The sequence below is a fragment of the Lynx rufus genome, unplaced genomic scaffold (genome assembly GCF_022079265.1).
Source record: "Lynx rufus isolate CCGP_SWC_20201006 ecotype Redwood Valley unplaced genomic scaffold, mLynRuf1.p SCAF_16, whole genome shotgun sequence".
Lineage (NCBI taxonomy): Eukaryota > Metazoa > Chordata > Mammalia > Carnivora > Felidae > Lynx > Lynx rufus.
Window position 1 is genome coordinate 38,537,552 of NW_025814830.1, and position 26,370 is coordinate 38,563,921.

The 26,370-nt window shown below is 41.4% G+C and overlaps 2 protein-coding genes across 5 annotated transcripts in view; both read right to left on the reverse strand.

Moving 5' to 3' along the window:
• The window catches only part of DYNC1LI2 (dynein cytoplasmic 1 light intermediate chain 2), a 39,231-nt gene extending 25,383 nt beyond the window's left edge, over window positions 1-13,848 (reverse strand). For all 4 annotated transcript variants that reach the window (XM_047078526.1, XM_047078523.1, XM_047078525.1 and 1 more), the window contains exons 1-6: window positions 13,717-13,848; window positions 13,477-13,550; window positions 10,860-10,976; window positions 6,415-6,645; window positions 1,244-1,413; window positions 84-177 (exon numbers count right to left, since the gene is read on the reverse strand). In XM_047078526.1, the coding sequence (XP_046934482.1) occupies window positions 84-177; window positions 1,244-1,413; window positions 6,415-6,645; window positions 10,860-10,976; window positions 13,477-13,550; window positions 13,717-13,823 (793 nt within the window). In that variant the 5' untranslated portion in view covers window positions 13,824-13,848. The remainder of the gene's footprint in view (window positions 1-83; window positions 178-1,243; window positions 1,414-6,414; window positions 6,646-10,859; window positions 10,977-13,476; window positions 13,551-13,716) is intronic.
• Window positions 13,849-19,012: 5,164 nt separating this feature from the next.
• Window positions 19,013-26,370, reverse strand: part of TERB1 (telomere repeat binding bouquet formation protein 1) — a 40,505-nt gene continuing 33,147 nt past the window's right edge. The window contains exons 15-17 of the mRNA XM_047079307.1: window positions 24,240-24,389; window positions 23,877-23,942; window positions 19,013-19,264 (exon numbers count right to left, since the gene is read on the reverse strand). Of these exons, the coding sequence (XP_046935263.1) occupies window positions 19,077-19,264; window positions 23,877-23,942; window positions 24,240-24,389 (404 nt within the window). The 3' untranslated portion in view covers window positions 19,013-19,076. The remainder of the gene's footprint in view (window positions 19,265-23,876; window positions 23,943-24,239; window positions 24,390-26,370) is intronic.

Sequence of the window (26,370 nt, forward strand, 5' to 3'; positions counted from 1 at the left end):
AAGATACCAATCTAGAGGGAAGCCTGAATTAGCACAGAAGGGAGCCTGTGCTCCTGTGCCCTGACACAGCGCTCCAAGGATACACTGGAGGCAGAACCTCCGTAGGTGTGACTGGATGAAGTCAAAGTGCTCGTCCCTGTAATCATGCTCCTTCTCCAGGACACTCACTGCATCACACTGCAGGGAAGACAGAAAGAGAAAGGAGTCACCTCTTTGCTTCTCTGCCTGCTGAGGATGGGAATGGTGTCTTCTACAGAATTAAACTATCATAGTTCCAAAGAAGAAAGCCACAGCCAAGGGTCTAACCATTAATTAGACAAAAGTGAAAGTGAGTGAAAAGAGTGAAAAGTGAAAGAGTGAAAAGCAACTGGAGATTTCTCTTTCATCCTGGGCCACAGTTTCCAGAGCTGCAAAGTGGGGACGTAACAGTCTGATCACCTCACAGTTGTTCTAAGAATCAAACACGGTCACAGCAGGAAGCAGGCCATGGGACATAGCTGTGCACTGCACCCTCCAAAGAACTCTCATCTCACAGAATATAATGTGAATGGCACATTGTGTGGTTGGGAATAAAGTACTTTTAAAATCCAAAAAAAAATTTTTTTAAGTTTATTTATTTTTAAATAATCTCTACACCCAACACGGGGCTCAAACTCATGACCCTGAGATTAAGAGTTGCATGCTCTTCTGACTGAGCAAGCCAGGCGCCCCATAAACCCAAAATGGTTTTAAAGCTACTTTTTTCTTTTCTAAGAGAAACAATTATTTCTCTACGACTCAACTTAATTTTCATTCCCACATCATCATCCTACAGGGCAGAAGAAAGTGAGTTCCCTTCCTTCTTTTTCCAGTGTTATGTTCTTCCTGAAAACCATCTCAAATCCAACAGACTTTAAATGACCAAAACCCCAAAAGAATTCTGCTCTTCTATTTTTTAGCCATCAGTTTAGGCTAGACCAACTGGTTTACGGAGCCTTAAAAAAACTGCTTTTAGTTCTGAGTTTGAATCACTCAATAGACAGTACTTCACGGAGAGATAAACTATGAACAGAGTAATGCCATGTTTCCAGCAGCAACATTAAATGACAATATTTTCTAGACTGACATATTCAATGTACCTTATGAATCCTGAATTAGTCCAACTCTCCCATGGGAAGACACCCAACAAGAGCCTCTAAGTTTCTTTTAGATGGTAATTGTTCACTGGCCAAACCCAGCCAGATTTATAATTCCTGGCACATACCTTTGTGCACACCACCAACACTGGGATTCCCAGGTTATGAGTCAGCATATTGTCACCAAGAGGCAGGGCAACATTTTCTTCGTCAGGACCTGAGGTCAGAGGTCCTCTTCTCTGCGGGGAACCTTGACAACCTTCTTCAGGCTCAATATAGTCTTGAAAATCTTTCACAACTACAGGTGAAAAAGTAAAAGAAAATCACACAAATAAAAACACACACGCCAGTTTTAGAAAACTGAAAAAGGTAGTAATAAGCACAAAAAATAGAGTTCTGACAAACTTCCCCACTCTGCCTTACTGTAATATTAGGGATTTGGAGGTGGTGATACAAAATGCCAATTCTAACATATTGTCTGAGCATTATAACTTCAGAGCAGCAAAGATATTCCCCTGGACATGTTTAATTATATCCAACTCTTAAACAGGTTTTATTTATTTTTTTATTCTTCTACTTTAAAAAAAAAAAATTTTTTTTTTTAATTTTTTATTTTTGAGACAGAGAGAGACAGAGCACGAGCAGGGGAGGGGCAGAGAGAGAGGGAGACACAGAATCCGAAGGAGGCTCCAGGCTCCGAGCTGTCAGCACAGAGCCCGACGTGGGGCTCGAACTCGTCAACCACGAGATCATGACCTCTGCCGAAGTCGGACGCTCAACCGACTGAGCCACCCAGGCACCCCAAGATTTAATTTTTTAAAAAAAGATTTTATTTTCAAGTAATCTCTACACCCAACATGGGGGCTTGAACTCACAACCCCGAGGTCAAGAACTGTACGCTCTTCCAACATACAGGGGCTTCCCAGGCGTCCCTTAAAGAGGTTTTAAAAACATCTAAGGTTTTAGTAGTTTCTATTATTTAATAGTTTCTATGAAAAAAGCCACATTTCTTATGTATCTAACATTTTCAAAAAATCAGAAGAGTAAAACCATCTGAATTCCACAAGAACATGCTGTTTTTCATACAGCTATGTCTGTACTAAGGGCAAGGCTGGGCTTGGCCAGCACCATCCACGTCTCCTCATCATCCTGACTCTTGTGGACCCAGTGTCATCTTTAGGAGATCCTGAGTCACTGTGCAGTGTTGGCGGACCTGTTCCTAACACAAGAAGGGGTCAGGAGTAAAATGTCCACTTCTTAGCACACACCTCACTAGCGTATCAATAGTGCAATCCCATAGGAGGGCCCTGAAGCTGAGAGTGGTTCATGGGCCTGGTTAAGCCAAGTGAACCAAAGCCCACAGACCCATACCTTTTCATGGGTACTTTAAGGCTCACATGTCAGGCCAGAGAACAGCCCACAAATTAAAACTGCTATGAGCGAGAGCAGCAAACAGGCAGCTCTACCTTCTACACACAACAGGACGAAAGGATCAAAATGCCTTTCGGTCTCATCCACAACATGCTCATTAAGAAAATGCAAATAACTGGATTAAAGAGAACCTAGGGAAAGGTGCACATACTTCTCTTCATCCACAGAACAAGTTTCAAACATTTTAAAACAATGAGTTTTAACCGATAGAGATTTTACGTTATCATTACATGAGCTCCTAGAATTAATCTAAAGAGTACAATGTCTTTCCTAAAATATTGGGCAAGTTGAAAACCATCTCAACTAAGACCTAAAGTGCAGACATAATTAACATTTCATTTCTACAGCTTCTCTTTAATTAAGCTCATTCATATAATTTCATCGTCAATATAAACACTAGAGATCTCTACTGCATTTTAGAAAAAAACAGAGACAGAGAAGGGTTTTCTGATTAATTAGTGTGGTTATTGAAGGATCTTGAAGAAATCAAAGGTTCTCACATGAATCTCCTTCAACGTATTTTAACAAATCTTCAACTCATTGAAAAATACAACGGTTTAAGTTTGGGTCATACCTATCACTGCCCAATATCACATGAGGCACTCAACCAGGGATTGCACGACAGTGAGCACGGCAGAGCCTGGGGTGTTACAGGTGAGCTAAGTGGCTGTGGCAGGAAGCAGAGGCGGGCAGCCCCAGAGGTTTGTTCCATAGAACTCCATTACCCAGTGTGCTGCACAAACTGCTGTATTCTACATATGCCATGATATGAAAATAGGTGGGAAGCCCTGGGTTGGACTGGTCACTCTCTAAAGGAATAACTTAACTGTGGCTATCCAGTAGCCATAGGAAATACACATGTGTTTTTAATAACTCAGCATTTCAGAAAATAAGTTGGGAGACAGAATAAGTATTCATGACATAGATAGAGGTTGGTGAAGGGAAGGATAATAAGAACATAGTGAACACTGTGCAATTCAGATAATAAAATGTGCATTTCCCTTAGGGTGCACACTTACCACAGTATTAACAATTTCTCTCCAATGGTGAGATGGCCAGTATTTCACAGCAGGAGCCAACAGCCCACCTGGGGGCTCCCCCTTTAGCATCACGTAATAGTTGGTAGCAAAAGGGGATCAGAGTGCTCTACCCTACCTGCTGCTATCTCTCTCTCATCTTCTTCTTCTTCCTACCTCACTGATCACCCACTGGTTGCACAGTCCTGAAAAATCACACAGACAGCACCTAATCTTTTTTCTCTATTTGATAAGTAAGGGAAGCCCAGACATAAAGCAGGGAAGACAAGACTAACCTACACAAGCGCCACCTTCTGAAGGCTCTGGGGTTGCTCTGCCTTCCCCTCACTGTCAGTCAAACAGCTGCCACAGATTTAGGACTACTGGGGAACCAAATCCTGAAAAAGTGACCCCCCCCCCCCCCCCATGGAGCAGCTTTCCAAACCCAGCAGACTGGAGACTGGTATTGATTGGAAACTAGGTTGAGTGACAGCCCTTCACTCATTCAATACAATACCTAGAGTCCAATTAATCTGCAAAGAGGGAGTCTGATAAGCAAGATGGCGGCCAACTGCTTTATTAAAATGTAACCTAAAACCAGCACTAACAAAGACATTCCTTCAACATGCAACACAAAGGCGTGACTATCATTCCAAACATTTCAGAGGAAGGGTGGTGAAAACAAGAGAGGCCTTCAGAAGGTTAACGAGAGTCATGAGGCATGGACGAGGTTACAGCAATTGCTAGTTGCCCTCCTATGTCCTTTCTCCTCTTCTTCCTTATAACCAAACCAAATCCGGATACCTAGAACACATGGCCATACAAACTACACTTCCCAACCTCCTTAGAAAGACAATAGGCATGTACCCTTCAGCCCTTCTTTCTTCTTCCTCCATCCTGCTGCCTGGAACACGGATGTGAAGGCGGTGACAGTTCTAGTTGTCAAGAGGAAGAGAACCACACCCTAGAGATGACAAAGCAATAAGCAGAAAGGAGCCAGGATCCTTGACCTGACTTCCCAGAGCTGCCTTCTAGGCTTGAACTGCCTATCTCCAGATTTCATTTACAGGAGAGAGAAATAAACTTCAGTCTTGTTTAAACCACTGTTATTTTGGTTTTGTGTCACAAGCAGCTGAATCTAATCCTAAGTGACACAGACAGCAATGACGAAGCAAAAAATGAATTCAATAGTTTATGGGAACGAAAGATCCCCAGAGGCAGGCATCTTATCTGCTAGGTGCATCTCCAGTGCATAGAACAGACCTGGTATAAGGCAGACACTTTTCCTATCTGGGAAAGGACAATATCCGTGGCTCAACCTTGTTTTGTTTGTTTTAAAAATCTTTACAAGGTTAAAAAAAAAAAATCTTTATAAGTTTATAACACTAAGAAAACAGATTCAGAGACTGAAATCTCCAGGGCATTAACCCATTAATCTGGGCAAGATGCTAAATATGCAGTGAAAGACAAACAGCTCTTCAGCCTCAGAACTATTCTAAGAAGTTGTCTTTAGGGTCTCTATTCCAGGGGAAAAAGAGGCATTATCTAGAAAGGTCAGCAGCTGAAGGCAGACCAGCCGAGCTGCATAACAACCACTGTAGCACACATGCACATGGCACACCATAGAATTTAAATTCCCCGTTTTAGCTAATGTGGGACAGGAGCAAGAGGAATTTATGACAGGAAGACACACAGCAAGAGATCTGATTTAAAAAGCACATCAAAATTTCTGAACCCTTTTGCCAGTAAGTGTGAAGATCCCGTGTGCCATGCCCTAGAAGCCCTCATTAATTCACTGAAGAGAGTGATGTCATCCTGTGGAAAAAAGCCAGGCTGAGCCAAGCCTGCCCTGGCCAAGATTGCTGCTGCTGAACATTGCCATGGCTCCAGCCCCTGCCCCTCCCATTTCCCTGGCAAGGGGACAGAAGCTGATGTAAGTGCAGAAGCAAGGGAAAGCAAAAATAAGCTTCTGAATCACATTAAGGAAAAACAAAACAAACAAACTTCCTTTAATTTGAAAGTTCTTTGTTGTCAAAAGGACTTGGGTGTCCTTAGTATTAAAACAGCCTTTCATTTTAATGACAAAAAAATGACTTTCCTATTTCTAACTAAAATCATACTTGCTTGATGGCAAAATGAACTAAGGTAGAAGCTGAAAGATTTGTCTCCTTTAAAGGGCTTCCTTTAAACCTGTCAACAAGAGAGTCCCTAGGACCTCAATGGAATCCCAGAGCAATGGACTCAAGCTGCATGCTGATCGAAGTCTCCACATCCACTGATGCTAACTCAGCAGCCAGAGTAACAGAAAAGCAAAAAGACCCACAGACTGATCAAACTTTGAGGGATGAGAGAATAATCTTTAAATTTTTTTAATGTTTATTTATTTTTGAGAGAGAGAGAGAGAGAGATCGAGTGTGAGCAGGGGAAAGGCAAAGAGAAAGGGAGACATAGAATCTGAAGCAGGCTCCAGGTTCTGAGCTGTCAGCACTGAACCCAACACAGAGCTCAAACCCACAAACACAAGATCATGACCTGAGCCAAAGTCGGACGCTTAACCGACCGAGCCACCCAGAAGCCCCAAAGAATCTTTATTTTAAAAAAGAACCAACGGAGATAAAAAGGAATATGGTTTCATTTACTTTCTGCAACTGTGATGCTTGAGAGTAAGACTGCTTTAAGTACTTTTTGACTATTGAATTTACAAGAGAAACTCTGAAATAAACGGTACAAACAAAACCAAATATTCTGTAAAGGAAGCTTTGTAACCTCTTGACACTGTGAAAAGGAAGGTGGCTTGAACCATCTCAAGAGACTAGTCAATTTTCCAATTGAGAAAATCCTATTTTACTTACACTTCCGTTCCAGCTCCCTCATTTCTTCTGGTGGAATTTTCATTTTATCAATGTGCTCACGTAAAACACTAGCCCATTTCTGAAGAGATTCCATCACAGTCCAAGGCCTAGACATGTCTGCAACAAAAATGACCAGGGTCTCCGGCAAGGACTCAGCAGAAACTGCAAACTTCAGCAGACCTTTATGATACAGGTCTCCATCCAGAATCCACACGTTGCAGCGTGTATGATCTAAAAAAAGAAGTAAAGCGAAGTTACAACCTCACAATGACCATCAGCACAGCTGAAAAAAAGCCACATCAAGAGGAACTTAAAAGTGACAAACACAGAATACCATAAAAAACGCAACAAGAAATCCTAATCAGAAAAGAGGTCAAGTGCTCAGTGGGCAGTAACCTTTGGTCAAGGTGTCTGATGAACCATTTAACCTTAAAGATTTCTAAATTGTCATGATATATTATATCCACATGTAAACAGATTCCAGCAATGTATAGTAGAATAAAGAGTGAAGGACATTTTAGCTTTTAATAAGAATCAAGACACATACAAAAGCTAAAATGTTCACTGGTCAACTGCACTACCATCTACATAACCCATTCTCCTCAGATATCAGCAATGTATGAGGCAGCCAAGCTGTGCCAAGCAGCCTGTGGTTAAATAAGGTCTTCTTGTCAGGCATACTAAACAGTGCGTTCACATACTACAAAGGGTACCAAAGAGACAGGACCTTTGTGTTTAAATGCCAAGATAAAATCATTACTTATACACACTGAGGTATGAGTTACTGGATGCCTGGTGATATTGAGGAATTAGTTATTCTTGGTATAAGAATATGGTTATGTTTTTAAAAATCCTTATCTTTTAAGGGTTCCTGAGTGGCTCACTCGGTTGAACGTGTGACTCTTGATATGAGCTCAGGTCATGATCCCAGAGTCATGGGATCAAGCCCTGTGTCAGGCTCCGTGCTGAGCATGGAGCCTGCTTATGATATTCTCTCTCCCTCTGCCCCTCTTCCCAGCTTATACTCTTTCTCTCTCTCTAAAAAAAATTAAAAATTAAATTAAAAAAAATCCTTATGGGATACCTGGCACCTGGGTGGCTCAGTCTGTCAAGCACTTGACTCCTGATTTTGGCTCAGGTCATTATCTCATGGTTCGTGAGTTCAAGCCCTGTGTCGGGCTCCATGCTGACAGTGCAGAGCCTGCTTGGGATTCTCTCTCTCTTCCTCTCTCTCCCTCCCTCCCTCCCCCGCTTGTGTGCATACACTCTCTCTCAAAATAAACTTTTAAAAAATTATTATCTTTTAGACATACAGATGGAAATATATGCAGATGAAATGACATAATGTCTGAAATTTGCTTCAACATAATCCAGTGTGAAGTGAAAGGAGAAGCAGGTGAGAGTATAGTTGAAATAAAATTGGTAAAGAACTGATAACTGTTTAAGGCAAATAACACATACGTTGGGGTTTATGATTCTAATCTATGTTGTACCTTTTTTTGTTTTCCACAATTAAAAGCTAAACATACACACAAATGTGCAACTGCTGACATTTCATGAAACATGTGCTTCCAAAATCATAACTGGATGATCAAACCATAGAAGGTACTTCTCCAAAATGATAATCTATTTTTAAAAGCTTTAGATACCATTTTTGAGAAATATTTTTCTTACAAAAGTGCACTGAGGGAAAACTCCTACAATCAAAAATATCATTTCACTAACTTTTTCCCCAATAAATTCCAAAATATACTTAAAAATCTATCTTCTGCTAACTACCCTTTTTTGTGTAATCAATTCATTAAAACATATGCTGTAAAAAATTTAATATTCACAACTTTATTTCAACAGCATAATAAGGTATCTACTATCTACTGTCTAGCTATACTCTCAAAATTCTAATACATTTTAGACAGTGGTTTTGGTTTGGGTTCTGTGAATGCCTTCAAAGATATTGCTCTGTACCTGAAGCCCACTGATTTTGATGCCTTCCCCTCACTAAGCATCGTTCCTTTCTTCAGCCTCTCTTCCCACTGCCCACTACACATTATCATCCACGTGCATGGAGATCACACATACCACATGTGACGTTAAACAGACGTCCACAACCATGGAGGCAGTGGTGCTTCGACATGTCATGCCCTACCACAAACCAGGGACAAGAGACCATTTTTTCTATCTGTGTGATTATCTGCAAAATGTATATTTATAACTCGGTCACATCACAAAAAACAAAACAAAACAAAACAAAAAAAAACCCAAAACCTACTGAAAGAAGTATAATTAACTACTGGTAAGGGCAACTCTTCCATCAAAAAAAGACCTGCAAAAACAAAAACAGACCTGCAAGTAGGTGGCCTAAAAATGCAGAGACCAGGAATTTTTTAAGGCAACCTTAAGGAATCTGAAATAAATGCTAACACGTCCTTCAACTCAGAGGCAAGTAAATATGGTTAATATGATGCTTTGGCATGATATATGCTTATGCCATCTTGATAAAAGCAGCTATAGAGATTCACAGAGTATCTATACCACATTTTATACTTTCAAAAGGGTACTAGAGCTACCACCACTGTGTCTCAAGTAGTCGGCTACACCTAACACGTGCCACCTCTCATTGTGTCAACTTACAAAACAGGTATGGTTACCCAGTTCTACAAATGAGGAAACTGAGGTGCAGAGTGCTTAGGTCAGTCACAACTAGCAATTATGGGAGCAGGACTCTGAACCAGTTCTGGTGGCTCCAAAACCCAGGTGCTTCCACAATAACCACGCTGCCCAACGAAAACTGGATGCAAAAGGCTCAGACAATATGAGGCCCTCCCTCTAAGTCTAGCTCAACGGCCCCTCTGTCCCACCCTTACCCACACTGATGCCAGTGGGCCCAGCTGGGCACCTGAAAGCCTCTGTCTTCCTTATACAAGAAGAGCCCTTGGCACCAGGCCCATCTCCTACCTTTCTTTCACATCTTTCAGGCAACGTTCGGTGCAGCAAAGGAAGCCAGGAGAGTAAGAACAGGTATAAAGTCTCTGGGGTTCTAAAATGACCATTACCTTAACATTAATACAATGCAGCTCTCCAAGCTTTAACAAGAGATCCCGATCCATGACCTCTATGAAATGACTCTTGGAGATCAAAGAATTATACTGCTGGAAGGGACTTGGGTCCAACTTCTTCATGTTAGCAAAAAGGAAATGGGGAACCAGAAGTGGTAGGATTTAGTCCCTTATATAATCACCCTTACACTGTGATCCTTACTGTTTAAATGGATAAAGGCAAATACAAAGAAAGTAATCTAAAACAGATATTTCACCCTTACGCTACACAGATAATCTTCCTACATATGAAAAGACTAGGCACCAATGATTATTTATTTTAGAGCCATTCATAAAGCTTTAAAGTTTATAAAGGAAGCATTACTGAGCAGTGGTAACCAAAAGCCATTACTCCAATCCAACTCAAAATGATAAGAATTTTAAGAAATACCTAATCCTTATGAATGCTTCTCATATAATGTTAATATTCCCAACTACCCTGCAGGTAGAAACTATTACTATCCACATTCTAGAGATAAGGAATTAGAGAGAACATCCTCACCCCTGAGCCTCTGTCCTCCACTGAAAGAAACATGGGAAATAAGCATTTCTAACATTGTCACAAAGAGACCTAGAAAATTCTTCTGTGAATATCTGTTAAACTGTTACTCTCTGAATCATACCAATTTCAGATTCTCCACTAGAACCGGCAAAGTAACAACGTGTCCAAATCAATCTGCTAAATATTTCTCTCATAGAAAAGTCCAAAGGTTTTAAAAACATCTTTCATAGTACCTATATGTGCATCTGAAACTTTACCTTCAATATCTCCTTTTAACTGGGGGTTACCCAGAACAACAGCTAACAGCCTCATTTCTCATTTTTACTAACATACTATAAAAAGGAAAGAGGGAAGGGGCATCTGGCTGGCTTAGTCAGAAAAGCATGCTACTTTTTTTCTCTTTTTTTTAATGTTTATTCATTTTTTTTTTGAAAGAGAGAGACAGTGTGTGAGGGAGGGAGTGGCAGAGATAGAGGGAGACACAGAATCCGAAGCAGGCTCTAGGCTCTGAGGTGTCAGCACAGAGCCCCACGCGAGGCCCAAGCCCGTGAACTGTGAGATCATGACCTGAGCCCCAAGTCAAACACTTAACCGAATGAGCAATCCAGGCACCCATAAAAACATGCAACTCTTGATCTCACGGTCATGAGTTCGAGCCCCACACTGGGTGTAGAGATTACTTACGTAAATAAATAAACTTTTAACAAGTGGGTTAAGTCCTACAAAGACATACACTTCATCTATTCCCCTGTGACTAATTCTCTTAGAACTAAACAGAAAATAGGAGCCACAACAGCAGAGTCTGAGATATGCATTTACCCCTTACCACAGATCAACACATCACTCACCATCTCGGTCCTCATCATGGACGCTGAGGTAGAGATACTCTAGGCCTCTTCCTTTTTTGCCATGCTCAGCTCCTTGAAGTTTAGTCATGAGGGTTGTTTTACCAGAACCATCTTCACCTACGAAGGATGTACAAGAGAAGGCAAAGTGTGCTGTTTATTCTAGGCAAGGATGGGGAATCTTGACACACAAGTGACAACGAAGGTTTCACACAAAGCCTGCTGCTGAGGTCTCACTTGCACTCATCATAAACAAAACAGGCTTTGCTGTAAGAATGGAGGGTGGATAGTGGTGACAAAGGTGACAAATTCCAAGATATAAAATGACATTCTACTGCAGTCATCCTTATTTCACAAGGGAAGGAATAAGGCAGGTCCACAGGTCTATATGTCCAATTTATAAGACATATATTTGGAGAAGTGAAAGTAAAAGGTGGGGTTAGTTTCACACAAAATAAAGTTTTACCACAAGAAAAGCAAGAAATCTTCAAAATATAATTAAACTTACAGTCCAGAACTTTGAACTAAAAAAAGTCTGATCCTGCCTCACAATCATGAAGAATAGAAGCTATTATTCACTTTTGATTTTAGTACCTCTCTTTCATAAGCATCCTGAAGGCTAGGAAACTGATGAAAATAATTACGGACCCAAGCAAAACTCCTAAGCACAATCTCAGTAATCATCAAGTGCCTCCTCATACCCCTCCAACCAACAACCACCTGCACCCTCAAAAGAGAAACCTTAAACATTAAGAAGAACCACCACCCAGAAACATTACTAGGCACCCCTGGTATTTAATAATATGGAATTACAAGACATAAGAATTAAGAAGCATTCCACAGATCAAAGACCTCCTGTCCATCCCCAATGTCACTACTGTATTCAGAGACTCCACATCCCCATCCGAGCTTTGGTGAACAACTCTCAGCCTGACTTCAATACCTGCTCATTTTGAGCCACCTGCAACTCTGCTGCCAGAATTCCCTTTGTAAAACACAGATCTGGTGACCTTGGTTCCTCACTTCTTAAAGATCTCTAAAGGTCCTCTATTACCTTCTGCAGTGATCACCACCTAAAGAAGACCATAAGCTCCCCTCAAAAATGCTGGGAGGGGCACTTAGGTGGCTCAGTCGGTTAAGCATCCGACTTCGGCTCAAGTCATGATCTCGTGGTCCGTGGGTTCGAGCCCCGCGTCAGGCTCTGTGCTGACAGCTCGGGGCCTGGAGCCTGCTTCAGATTCTGTGTCTCCCTCTCTCTCTCTGACCCTCCCCCATTCATGCTCTGTCTCTGTCTCAAAAATAAACAAACATTAAAAAACAAACAAACAGGGGCGCCTGGGTGGCTCAGTCGGTTAAGCGTCCGACTTCAGCTCAGGTCACGATCTCGCGGTCCGTGAGTTCGAGCCCTGCGTCGGGCTCTGGGCTGATGGCTCAGAGCCTGGAGCCTGCTTCCGATTCTGTGTCTCCCTCTCTCTCTGTCCCTCCCCCACTCATGCTCTGTCTCTCTCTGTCTCAAAAATAAATAAAAGTTAAAAAAAAATTAAAAAATAAATAAACAAACAAACAAACAAACAAACAAAACCACTGGGAAAACCACCCTCACAGTGATTCCCAAGAGGATTAGGGGATGGAAGTGAAACAAAGGCCTTGAGAATCAGGGGCCTCCAGGAAAAAGCATTATCAACTCTTCAGCCTTCCACAATCTGACCCAACTTATCTCATCAGTCACCTACAAGGAGCTTCTGGCATCTTCCAAACCCCCACACCTTCCTGTCACTTCTGTGTCACTGCAAACACTCTGTGCCCCTGCATGTTAACACTTATCCTTCAAAACACCTGACCCCTAAACTACCCTCTTGCAAAACAGCATCAAATAATGTGATGCCCTACAATAATCTTCCCATGCCAGCATGGTGTAGTGTAATTACCAACATATCTGTCTCTCTTGTGCAATGTGTGAGGGATGCCTGTGCTCTCCAGTGCCCAGCCGATAGGAATCTCTCAACAAATGGATTCTCTGGATGAATGAACCTGATCAAACTCCCTCACTTATGGACAGAAACTGAGACCAGACACAATAAGGGACCTGACCCAGGGAACCCAGCAGTGAGGGCTGGAATAATGCAGTCAAGTCCCTAGTGAGGACCCCAGGACCTCCTGTCCTTTGCAGAGTCTCTGCGACTGTGCCCTGCTCATGAAGATGGAGGAACGGTTCCGGTGGCATCTCCCCATACCCCTGACTCCCAAGTCACCTCATTTCCCCCCACCTCCTCCACCTAACCTTCTCATATACTCATCCCCCTCTCCACACCTGCAATTTGGTAAACTTTGAGACTATGACCACACAGAACCAGTGACATTTAAAGTAAGGCTGATGTTGCGGCCAAATGACTAAGGAATGTGCCGACAACTCCACGCCAGCATCACTGACTCTCCAAAAGAGATATCCCAACCTCAGGCACGGTGGACTTGGCCAGTCTCCGGCTGTCCAGCCAGGATCTCCAAGCCCTCCTGGGCGAGGCAGGCTGCGGGCAGGAGAAAGGAAGGCTGGGACCTGTGAGAGGGGCGCCCGTCTCGCCCACCCCAGCTCCCCGGGCAACGCCCCACCTCCGGCGCTCACCGAAGACCAGGATGTTCTTGCCGGACGGCAGCTTGGATCTAGCGCGAGTGGACACCTCGCTCAGAATCGAGGACCTGTGGCGATAACAGCAAAGCGGTCAGTCCAAGGGCTAGCCTGGACCTGACTGGCCCGCAACGGCCCGTCAGTCTGTCCGACGGTGCAGCCCAGTCCGGACAGCTCCCCACTCGGCCGCACACTCCCCGGCCCCGCCGGCCCCGCCCGGCCGCCTCGCGGTCTCACCATAGGCTCTGGCCCTCTTCCTCCTCGCTGGTCAGGTCGCCGGCAGCCGCCACGGCGGGCCCGTTGGGGCCCAGCAGCAGCTTCTTCTCCACCCCCACCGGCGCCATCTTGCCAACTGCAGCCACAAAGAGGGCCCTCCCCCGGGCCCGCCGAGGACCCGCGAGGACCCTGGCCGGGCCGCCCACTCTCCGCCGCCCTCGCGCCGCCCCTCAAGCCGCCCCCCCTGCAGGGTCCGCGCCGCCCGCCGCGCTTCGCTGGGCCCACGAAGGTCCGCCAGCTCCCACAGAGTCGTGAGGCCGCTGCGGCGGCGGAAGGTGGGTGGCGGTCAGGCAACAGCCGGGGCAGCCATGCGCAGAGAGGCGACGGCGGCGGGACCTGGAGCCGCCGGGACGGAGGGCGCGCGGGCGGCCTCTGCCGGCCAAGGGGAGTAGTGGCACTAGCCTCGGGTCCTCGCCGAGCTATCTGCTAGCGATGCGCCGTCGAGGGCCCAGGCTAAGGAGAAAAGCTCAGGCTTTGGAGTGAGACTATTACACGATAGCGCCATTTATCTGGCGCTGATCTGTGCCAGTTACACATTATCTCATTGAATCGTATCTAACCCTTTTACAGACTAGAAACCTGAAGCTCAGAAAACTTAAGAAACCTGGCCAAGGATCCCAATGCTAAAAGGTAGCATCCCAGTACTTCAATCCTATTCACTGAACTTAAGCTATCATGAATTTTGCCTAATTCTTAGCCCCGCAATGAAAGACCCATCTTAAACTAGACCCCCAAGTCCCATAAATATCCCGCTTTTCACCTCACTCCCTATTGAGTGCAAGGTAGTAATCTTTACTGCAGCAAACAATACAATTGTGTTTATTAACTTTTTTTTTTAAGTTTATTTGAGAGAGAGGGCACGCGAGCACGCTAGCAGGGGAGGGGCAGAGATAGAGAATCCCAGGCAGGGTCCAAGCTTTCAGTGCAGAGGTCCACACGGGGCTGGATCTCCCAATCTGTGAGATCATGACCTGAGCTGAAATCAAGAGTCAGATGCTTAACCAACTGAGCCACCAAGGTTTTTCAAAATGATATTTCCAGGGAGACAGCATTTCACAACAGAAATAGGCAGCTTTGATTTCCTTTCTTGGGGGTGGGGGTAGTGACAAGAAAGATATGTGAAAGGATAAAAGGTCAGGGAGACAAGGGGAAGGAAAAGGGTAATGGAAGGAAAAAAAATACACTTCACTCATGGAGCTTAACTTTAGTGGCCTTTGAGGGTTCTTGCTATCCTCTGTGGAAAACGCTCACTTTACAAGGCATTTCTAAATATCACAAGGAAGTGGGATATGGCAGAAAAGCAACCACCTACGTGAGTTTCAAAGGAGTAGAATTCTGATCCTGGCTCTGCCAAAACGTTGGCAGCATGAGTTACAGGATCCAACAAATGGGCATAGCATCGGCCAACCTGAATGTACGGTTCAAACAAGGCAGTGAGAGTGAAAATCCATGAAGAGTTACACCCTTAGAAGTCTGGAAAGTATTGGGGCGCCTGGGTGGCGCAGTCGGTTGAGCGTCCGACTTCAGCCAGGTCACGATCTCGCGGTCCGTGAGTTCGAGCCCCGCGTCAGGCTCTGGGCTGATGGCTCAGAGCCTGGAGCCTGTTTCCGATTCTGTGTCTCCCTCTCTCTCTGCCCCTCCCCCGTTCATGCTCTGTCTCTCTCTGTCCCAAAAATAAATAAACGTTGAAAAAAAAATTAAAAAAAAAAAAGAAGTCTGGAAAGTATTGTAAGTCATAAAAAGGCAGTGTCTGGATTTCCGTAGGACAGAAGATGGAGTTTAAAACTCCAGGCCAGTGAACTTCATCAGCCCTAGCTGAAATTCTCTAAATGTGACTAGATAGAAAAGGAAAAGATAGGACAAGATTCACAGTCTCTCTCTCTCTTTTTTTCTTTTTTGCAGGAATGCCAGGCAAGAGGATGCTAGACATAGCAAATGCAGATTTCAACGGGGCATTTGACAATTCACTCAAAGTGAAATGTAGCCTGGATGATAGCATTGCAGCAGGTCAAAGACCAGGCCCAAAGGGAACCGATGAACAGGGATAACCAGAGGCTGCTAGGAGCCTGCCCAGCCTCTCATCCTGGCCCAGCACCTCAAGTTACCCTCAGTGACTTGGATGAGAATGCAGCATCACACTCAAAGCTGTGGATGATCTGAAGTAGGAAGAGATGCCTAATATACTAGATGACAAACTGGGTACAGACATACTCTGGCAGTAAAGCCACATTTTTTTTTTTATGTTTATTTTTGAGACAGAGAGAAAGACAGAGTGTGAACGGGGGAGGGGCAAAGAGAGAGGGAGACACAGAATCTGAAGCAGGCTAGAGGCTCTGAGCTGGCAGCACAGAGCCTGACGTGGGGCTCGAACTCCCTAGCTGTGAGATCATGATTGGAGCTGAAGTCGGACACTCAACTGACTGAACCACCCACGCACTCCCTGGACACATTTTATCAAGACAAGTAAGTGTCCAGTGGTCAGTGACTAAGCCCATAAGGAGACATGACACTGTTCTGCTGAAGCATGAAGTAACTGGGCTTATCAGCATGAAGGATAGAGAATGTAGAGGGAAAAGGAGAAAGTGATGGATAGCTATCTTTTCCTTTCTCAAGGATTGGCATGTAGAAAAGAAATTCAACTTTTGTGGTTCTACAGAGGTGCTTGAAGAGGGCACATTTCATTTTAATCTAAGTTAGAACTGACCACCAATTATCACCTTGTGAAGTAGTAAATTCCAGGTTTCTGAGGATTTATGCAAAATTAAAGACAGCCACAAATGTTGAGATTGTTGTACAGCAGTTCATGCCTCTGGCAGGGAACTATAACTGAGGTCAATTCCAACTCCAAAGGTCTGTCATTATTAAAATCATTTTTTATTCCCTGTTGATTTTGTCATGTCTAAATTCCTAAAGCTATACAGTTCTCTAATATGTCATCGTTCTTCCACTTTCCTTTTGATGTGTCTTCATCTATTTTATTACCAAATATTTCCATCTGAGGGGAAAAAAACGCAGCTCATGTTAACCAAGTTAGTGAAGAGTCAGGATAAAATTTCAAGGTTTCAGAAGGCAATATAGCATTGGTTAATTTTTTTTAATGTTTATTTATTTTGAGAGAGAGACAGAGCATGAGTGGGGGAGGAGCAGAGAGAGGGAGAGAGAATCTCAAGGAGGCCATGCACTGTCAGCACAGAGCCTGACTTGGCTCGATCTCATGAACTGAGTGATCATGACCTGAGCCAAAATCAAGAGGCCAACACCTAATGGACTGAGCCACCCAGGTGCCCCAGTATTGGTTATTTTAAATATAGTCTCAGTAACTGACACAAATCAGTGTCTAACCAACAGTATATCATATTCTTGGGGATGCTTGAGTTAAGCAGTGTTTGATTTTTCTGTTAATTTCCGATCAATAAAAGAACTATTACCTGAGACCCACTTAAAGTAGAAAAACATGTTTAAATCCTTTCTGAACATCCGTAAGAAACAACTCCTGATTAAGCCAATAAGACTGACAAAACAATGTTTTCCCCTTTGACCTAAAACAACTTTCCTAAGTCTTGAGAAGTGCAAATCAAAAAGCCTATTTAAATGGACAAGATTCATTCACACTTGAGATGCTATAAGGAATTTTCCTAACTTTAATTTTTTTTAATCTTTATTTATTTTTGAGAGAGAGAGAGAGAGAGAGAGAGAGAGAGCAAGCAGGGGAGGGGCAGAGAGAGGGAGGCACAGAATCCCAAGCAGGCTCCAAGCTGTCAGCTGGGAGCCAGATGCGGGGCTGGAACTCATGAACTGTGAGATCATGACCTGAACCGAAGTCGGACGCTTAACTGACTGAGCCACCCAGGCACCCCTTTGTAATTTTAAATTATTCTTGTATTCAGGGGCGCCTGGGTGGCTCAGTTGGTTAAGCGGCCGACTTCGGCTCAGGTCATGATCTCGTGGTCTGTAGTTTCGAGCCCCAGGTCGGGCTCTGTGCTGACAGCTCAGAGCCTGGAGCCTGCTTCGGATTCTGTGTCTCCCTCTCTCTGACCCTCCCCCGTTCATGCTCTGTCTCTGTCTCAAAAATAAATAAACGTTAAAAAAATTAAAAAAAAATATTCTTTTATTTAAAGTAAATTTTGAATTTAAAGAAAATTTTCTGCTTATTGGCTCTCTGCAATTTTCATTATGGATCAGAAAATTAGAAATTTAGTAAAAATTCTGGGGCACCTAGGTGGCTCAGTCGTTTGAGTGTCCGACTTTGGCTCAGGTCATGATCTCGTGATTTGTGAGTTTGAGCCCCACATTGGGCTCACTGCTGTCAGTGTAGAGCCCACCTCGGATCCTCTGTCCCTCTTTCTCTGCCCCTCCTTGCTTTGTGCTCTCTCAAAAATAAATAAAACATTAAAAAATAAATTTAATAAAAATTCTTAATTTATCCAAGTAGATATAGTCATGATGTGAAAAGGTCAAAGAATACAAACTTTTCTGGAAATACCTCTCGGGACTGAAGAAATCTATTACAATGACACGAAGCAGTGAACCAATGGGTATATAAGAACAGGTGAGCTTTAAGGCTCTGATACTTGATCCCTTTGCCACAGCAACAGCATATTAAGTTTAATAAAGGCTGCAACAGCATCCTTTGGGGATCAGGATAGGAATATAAAAAGAGTAAGAAAAATAGACAACTGAGGTCAAATAGCTTGGTTTTCCACTAGAAGAAAACTAACTTAAACGATAAAAATTTGTTCTAAGCTTTTAAAAAGCAAAGGCAAATAAACATACACCAAAAAAGTGAACCTGACCATAGAAGTTGGGGATATTCAAAGGAACTGCACAATTAGCCTCTAGAAGAGGAAACATTTTAGTTTAGCTAACAAAATGTCAAACATTGATTTAATATGTGGGAACTTCATTTGAACAGCTTGGGAAACTACTCTAAGTTCTGGGGAGGAACTTACACAGGGTGAGAATATATACTAAAATCCAAATGTCTCACATGGTATCCATTACAATATATTGTCAAATAATGCTTAAAGGCTGATTTTTTTTCTCTGACCTGTATTCTTTGAGCTTAAGGAAAAATAAAAGCATATTCCTAAACAAATGTTTGACCTTATAAAGGAATTTTGCTTACTAATCTACACATTAAAAAGTGTATTTGTTTTATAAATTACTTTAATAATTCAAAGAGATACAGAATCACAAGGAGTATTTAATTAAAACAGTATTGTTTTCACGTTCTCTGTTTCATGAGAGTTTAGAAGATTTTAAATTGTGTTTCAAGCCATTGTATTCTATTAGTTAAACCTAAAAACTGACAAGTATTCTGATCAAGGAGCTTCATGCTTGGAGCCTTTGGTCAGCTTGTGGTATTTGTGAGCAAGATCCACAGCCTTCCGTCCTTGCTGAAAGGGGAAAGACCACAAAATTAAATTCCAGTGATTTCCCATTTTCTTAACTCCATTGAAAAGATAATTTACTTCTTCTTTGGTAAAATTTTTACGAATTCTTCTTTTTTCTGTAATTAATGAGAATCGTAGAATATATAAGTACTTGCTGAAAAAAGGGATCTTCTTAACTTACTCTAAGGATAAGTTCTTAACTTACTCTAAGGATATGAACTATGTAGTGAGAAAGCTTCATGCCTGCATTACTCATCATATAGAAATTCATTTCAATTTTAAAAATTGCGTGCCTACTATTAAGCTAGGTCTTATCACTGTGAATTCTTCAATAATTTTAACAATTCTATTGCAATACGTGGAACATCTTTCAATCAAGAAGCACAAGAATTTATAAACATTTGATTTTTAATTCTCTCAACATTCCTGTGAGGACAATTAACAGACAGCTTACCTATCTTACAGATACAGTCTTCCCAAAGGGCTCCAAAACTTCATAGAATAAAAAAGAATATCGACACTTGTTACTTTAATTATCAGCCTTGATAAATATTTTTTTTAAAAAGGGTCTTTTGAAATTCACTTTTAAAAACATTCACTACCTGTATGGGTGCTCAGCTTGATTGAAACTCAAAGAATAGGCTGCACAAGGGAGAAGGAAGTTTTTAACTATCTGGTTATTAGGGATACTTTCTACAACAGAAAGAATATGCAGTTGGTATCTGTGTACATAAATATCTTCTGGTGATGATTACTAGGAAATAGTTTTCTTGTAAGGTTTTTTGTTCATTGCTAACTCATGTTATCATTGTAGATAGATGTTGATAGGAGGAGTTTTCTCTACTTCCACTTAAGGCTGCTATTTACTTTAGAAGGAATTGAAACAGTGGTGCTGGGACAACTTTAGAAAATCTTGCCCTTGCAGGTCAAGACTGTGAGCCATTTGTCTACTTCTCCTAGGATAGGAGGCATGGTTCAGATCTTTTAAAACAGAAATGAAAATCTTATCAGCAGAAGGCTGAGAAATCACTGAAAATAATGTCTGATGATTACTTAATGGTATTACTTAGAATGCAAGGTCCAGGAAGATAAGAATTATTGTCTGTTTTGCTCACCGTTATATCTCCAGTGCCTAAAATAATATCTGGCACATAGTAGATGATCAACAAATATTTGTTAAAAAAAAAAACCTAATTATTGGTAAAAAGTGTTTCAAACTTTTAGCTCTACTAGAGCTTACTTTTAGCTCTACTAGAAAGCTGTCATCTAAGAAATAGAGGATTTCAATTTCACTTGCTTAATGATTTGAACTCATAATCAGGAGTGGACGGGTTATTATAACGTTCAGGATACTGGGGTCCAGGAATTGTTCATGTAAAGCCAATTCTCACTTTTCCAATACAGCTGCCATCTCACTGACTCCTACATCTGTGCCCAATTCCTCAAAGGTTATTGCAGCAGAGTACTGAGCAGCCTAGAAGGAGGAAGCAGCTCTACCCTACAGGGCTCCCCTTTGTGACTTCTTTAGTGACTATCTTTTTATTTTTAATGCTTGGTTACTTTTGAGAGAGAGAGAGAGAGAGAGAGAGAGAGACCATGAGCAGGGGAGGGGAAGAGAGACAGGGACAGAGGATCCGAAGCAGGCTCTACACTGACAGCAGCCAGCAGGAGAGGGAGTGGGGGGAGGGGGCGTAGCTTGAATTCATGAACCACGAGATCATGGCCCGGAGCCTAAGTCAGATGCTCAACCAACACAGCCACTCAGGAACCCCTTTAGTGCTAGTCTTAACATTGATCAGGCTTTAGGAAAGGGTAAGGGAAAGTAGGCAAGAAGGTTCAATTCTAGGGACTCTTATTTTGTAAAATCTCTCAAGACACCAGTCTATCCTAAAAGAGAGCCAAGTCTCTTTAAATGCTTAGATGCTGCAATGGTCTCTTCTCAAAAGAATGGTTTCAAATTTGAATGCAACCTACAACCAAATGAATGCTCATAAATGTGTCTTGAAACGAAAGGGAAATCAAGGAGGAAAAATGGCAATGTACCAAACATTCTTAGCGTACTTATGAAAGAGAAGTTCAATCTAATCAGTATCTCAAGATGCCTTTCTAAATTCTAAAAAAGCAGACCAAATTATTAGCCTTTTGGCGTTAGCTAAAGCAATTCTAATCTACAAAAAAGATGTATGTACTTATGAGCTGAATGTCACTTAACAGTATTTAGGATCCCTCCGTATAATCAATGTACAACCACAATTATGTGCTTTTCATGAGGCTTTACAAATGATTTTACTATGTAAAATGATTATAGGATATTTAAAAAAAATTTTTTTTAACATTTACTTATTTTTGAGAGAGACAGACAGAGTGTGAGCAGGGGAGGGGCAGAGAGAGAGGGAGACACAGAATCCGAAGCAGGCTCCAGGCTCCGAGGTGTCAGCACAGAGAATGATACAGGGCTCGAACCCACGAACTGCAAAATCATGACCTGAGCCGAAATTGGATGCCCAACTGACAGAGCCACCCAGGTGCCCCAATTATAGGATATTTTAAATTGTTACACATTTGTTTTTAAGTCATGTTGCTGAAAAAAATCCATTATTCATTTGATGCCAACTCCTTGTCAAAAGCAAGTTTTCCAAGTGCAACATGTTTCTATGGAAAAACAACCATTTTCTAACAGTTTCTACGGAAAATATTACTTCAAAAAGTGGGCTGCCCCAAAGCATAAGAGACTGTTAAAAACTGAGAACAAACTGAGGGTTGATGGGGGGTGGGAGGGAGGGGAGGGTGGGTGATGGTTATTGAGGAGGGCACCTTTTGGGATGAGCACTGGGTGTTGTATGGAAACCAATTTGACAATAAATTTCATATATTAAAAAAAAAAAATAATAAATAAATAAATAAATAAATAAATAAATAAATTGCATGTGAAAAAAACAAAACAAAACAAAAAGTGGGCTGCCCTAGAGGAGTACTGTAGTTAATTTTAATTTGCATGCAGAATTTTTAATTAATTTTTTAATGTTTATTTTTGAGAGAGAGACAGAGTGTGAGTGGGGGAAGGGCAGAGAGAGAGAGGGAGACAGAATCTGAAGCAGGCTCCAGGCTCTGAGCTGTCAGCACAGAGCCCGACGAGGACCTCAAACTCACAAACTGTGAGATCATGACCCGAGCCAAAGTTGGATGCTTAACCGACTGAGCCACCCAGGCACCCCTGAATGCAGAACTTTTAACATAGAAAAAGACCCAGATATAAAAAATAAATTTCAGGGGTGCCTGGCTGGTTCAGTCAGTAAGAGTGTGTAACTCTTGATCTCAGGGTTGTGAGTTCAAGCCCCATGTTGGGTAGAGAGATTATAAATAAACTTAAAAAAAAACACAATATTAAAAATAAATTTGAAATTTCTTTTAAGGCTTTAGCAGTGAAAATGGCCAAATAAAAGTATATGGTAAAATGTTTCCATATGAATGTCTAAATATCTTTGCAATAAATAACAGAATAATTCAATAAATGTTACTAAATTCCAGGTTACTTTGACAAGTAAAGTACTTAACTGCTTATTCTTACTCTGCAGGTATTAATTTCATATGAAGAGAAGAAAATGGTAATGTTCACTAAGTCTCTGTAATAAATTTGGAATGGTGATAAACCTGAAATTTTAATCCTGTAGTTAAATATAAATTCCCATAAATTAACTCATCATTTAAGAAGCATTTTGGTTTTTTTAAGTTTAGTTTTTATTTTTACTATTTTTTTTTAATATCCATTTATTTTTGAGACAGAGAGAGAGAGAGATAGAGCACGAGTGGAAGAGGAGCAGACGGAGAGGGAGACACAGGATCCAGAATCTGAAGCAGGCTCCAGGCTCTGAGCTGTCAGCACAGAGCCCGATGCAGGACTCTAGCCCACAAACCGTGAGATCGTGACCTGAGCCGAAGTCAGATGCTTAACTGACTCAGGCACCCTTGTTTATTTTTAGAGAGAGAGAGAACGTGAGTGGAAGCGGGGCAGAGAGAGTGGAAGAGACAGAATCCCAAACAGGCTCCACACTCTCAGCGCAGAACCAGATATGAGGCTCGATCCCATGAACCATGAGATCATGACCTGAGCTGAAATCAAGAGTGAGATGCTCAACCGGCTGAGCCACCCACGTACCCCAAGAAGTATTTTGATTTTTAAGCAGGGCTTTAAAGGTTTATACTATTTGTCTCTTAAATTTTGATTGTTTGAAGTGCTGTAGTTATGAACCAAAATCTTTTGCAAAATCTCTCTGAAGCACTTATACATAGGAGAATAATTTTGTTCTTAAAATAGAAATGTGATCAGGAGGATAGGACAGGGACTTCTGGAGAAAGACAGGCTTGCATTTGAATGTAAGCTCTGCCATTTGCCAACTCATTATGCCTTAAAGGGGAAATAAAATACTACACACCTTATAATGTTATTATAAGAATCAAAGGAAATATCCATAAAATACCTAACACCTAGTAAGTGCTTAATAAATGTTAGTGTCCTCCTGCTTCTTCCCCAGTGGGCAAGCAATGAGTGAGAAAGCAACATGAGGAAGGGAAGTGGGAAGCCCCTTTTCTTAGGAACTATGACCCTCATCAGACCCAACGGTTATCATTTAAGAACCATCAATGGGACTGAGAAACCATCATTTAGCTGTCCTCTTTTTCTCAGAACTATATGAAATTTAGGCTTATTTAATAATTAAATATATTAACTTATTCCTCCAGAGGTAGTAGATTCACTACTGAGTTGTCGTCTCCTACGTGGGGTCAGCAGAATTTCTGAAAAATACAGAAAACATTTAGTGTACTTAGAGTATCAATCTGCACATTAATTCCATTAGTATGATAATTCCTTTTCCCCCCTTCTAATGGGAATCCTTAGATGGATTAGGAAGAATTTTTAAATGACCAGAGACTAAATCTTTTCCCTGGGTACATCTTAAAACACTGGTTGCTCTAAGATACTTTCTTTTCAACATGATTTTACCCGCTAACTTTTTAATATACTTCGTGTTCTAGATTACAGTTCAAAAGGTAGAGTCATAATAACAGTTTCAAAGCTGCTGAATTAATTACTTTTGTTACAGATAAGTGATTTCCTTAGTTCACTTTTATATCTGTCTTCAGCTTCCACAATGACTTTGTGACGATCACATTGGTATGGGCAAGAGTGCAAGAGCTTGCTAAAATTTCGGCTATTCAGGGATTTTCCTACTGCTATGCAACCTAAAAGAAAACAAATTAAAGTGATGCATAGGTATTACAAAATATCTAGTAACAAATCTGTGAAAGCAAATATCTTTATGATGATAACTGAAGTAAAATCAGGAACTTAATTATAAATATGTCAAGAAGGTCAGTCATGTTAAGATTAAAGACAATACAATACAGTGAAAAAAGTGTTGCAATAGAGGTATGAACAGTTAGGATGATATAGAAAAGGAGCATCTAGTTTGGTCAGGTTCTCAGCAGGAGTCACCATTAGGAAAAATACCCAGAAGAAGTGACTCTTATGCCCAGTCATCTCTTTTTGTCTCAGTGTTTTATTATGAAATTTTCAAACACACAAGAGTAAAGGGAAAAGTATAACGAACTTCCACATATCCATCATTCACCTTCAATAATTATTAAGTTATGGTCAGTCATATTTTGTCTATAACCCACTTATTCTGCTCTGCCCTCCATGTATACACTAGATTATGGAGCCTGGAATTTGCATGAAACTATAATTTCATCTGTAAATACTTCACATTCATCCCTAACAGAGAAGGACTTTTTTTAAACACACAAAACCATTATCAAACCTTAAAAAATTATGTCTAATATAATCTAATATCCAGTCAGTGCTTAAATTTCCCCATCATTTCAAAACTTTCTTTTTACAATTGGTTTGTTTAAACCAGGATCCAAAGAAGGTCCATCATTACCTTCAGTTGAAATGCCTCAAGTTTATTTTAATCAATCTATTCTCCTCTCTTCCTCCTTGTCATTTACTTGATATAGACACTAGATCATTTATACTATGGAGTTACCCAAAGGCTAGGTTTCATTGATTATATCCTAGGTGCATGCTTTAAAATGTTCCTGTGTGTCCAATAAACTAGTAATTAGATCTGGATGATTGATTAGATTCAGATTCAATTGTTTTTAGTAGAATTCCTCACAGGCAGTATTGAGGACCTCTCACTGTATCATATTAAGAGGCACATAAAGTCTGACTATCTCTCTTTTTTTTTAATGTTAAGATTGATCACTAGGTTCAGGTGATGTTAGCCACATCCATCCATTATAAAGTTCCCCATCTGCCTGTCGCCTAATGGTATTAGTGGCCCACTACTAAAAGACTAGAAGTTAGCCAGGCAGGAAGTTGGCTAGGATGAGGACATTTCAAGTACCATAAACATGTGTAAAAGAACAAAAAAGTTGAAAAAGCATAGCGTGTTCAGAGAATTATAGGTACTTTGGTGTGGCTGGAGTATAAAGTATGAGAAAAATGTAGGAGGAAAGTTGAGTCTTGTGAGGGCTGCAGGGGGCCAGATGACAATGGTCTTGAAAGCCATGCTATTTCTATCTGCAAGTCAATGGGGAAGGAACTAGAGGGTATTTATTAAGCAGGGAAATGACATGATTTCATTTGTGTCATAGAAAGTTTAGCTGAAGGTAAGAGGTTCAGTTGAGGGGTTACTTCAACAGTCCAGAATATAAATGAGGAATTCTGAAACAAGACATTTACAGGGAGAATGTAGAGATTTCTGAGGTAAAAACTGGTGAATAATGAGCTACTGGGGTAAGGGAAAAGTTTAGGATAATTCTTAAGTAATTTGATAGTTGATTGAATGACAAAGTTTGGAATAAGCATAGCAACTTTCTGGCAGACTTAAAGAGAACAAATATGCAATAAAATTTAACAAGTGGAAGCAGAATAAAAGTCCACAAAAATTTAAAAGTCAGGCAGAGAGGCTGAGTCAGTGAGTTACAGAGAAGCATTGAGGGGCCTTTAGCTCGGTAACATGATAAAAAGCACATATTAGAAAGAGAAGTTAACAGCAATATGCTCATTACAGTTGGGGGTTGGTGAGACTTAAAACTGAAAAACAAAAAAGTGTAATTGAAAGTTGCTAGAAAGTTGCTGGTGTAATTGAAGCATGAAGCAAAAAGGGCCTATGTGGGAAAGAAGAAAAAATGAAATTTGACAGACTAGAAATAG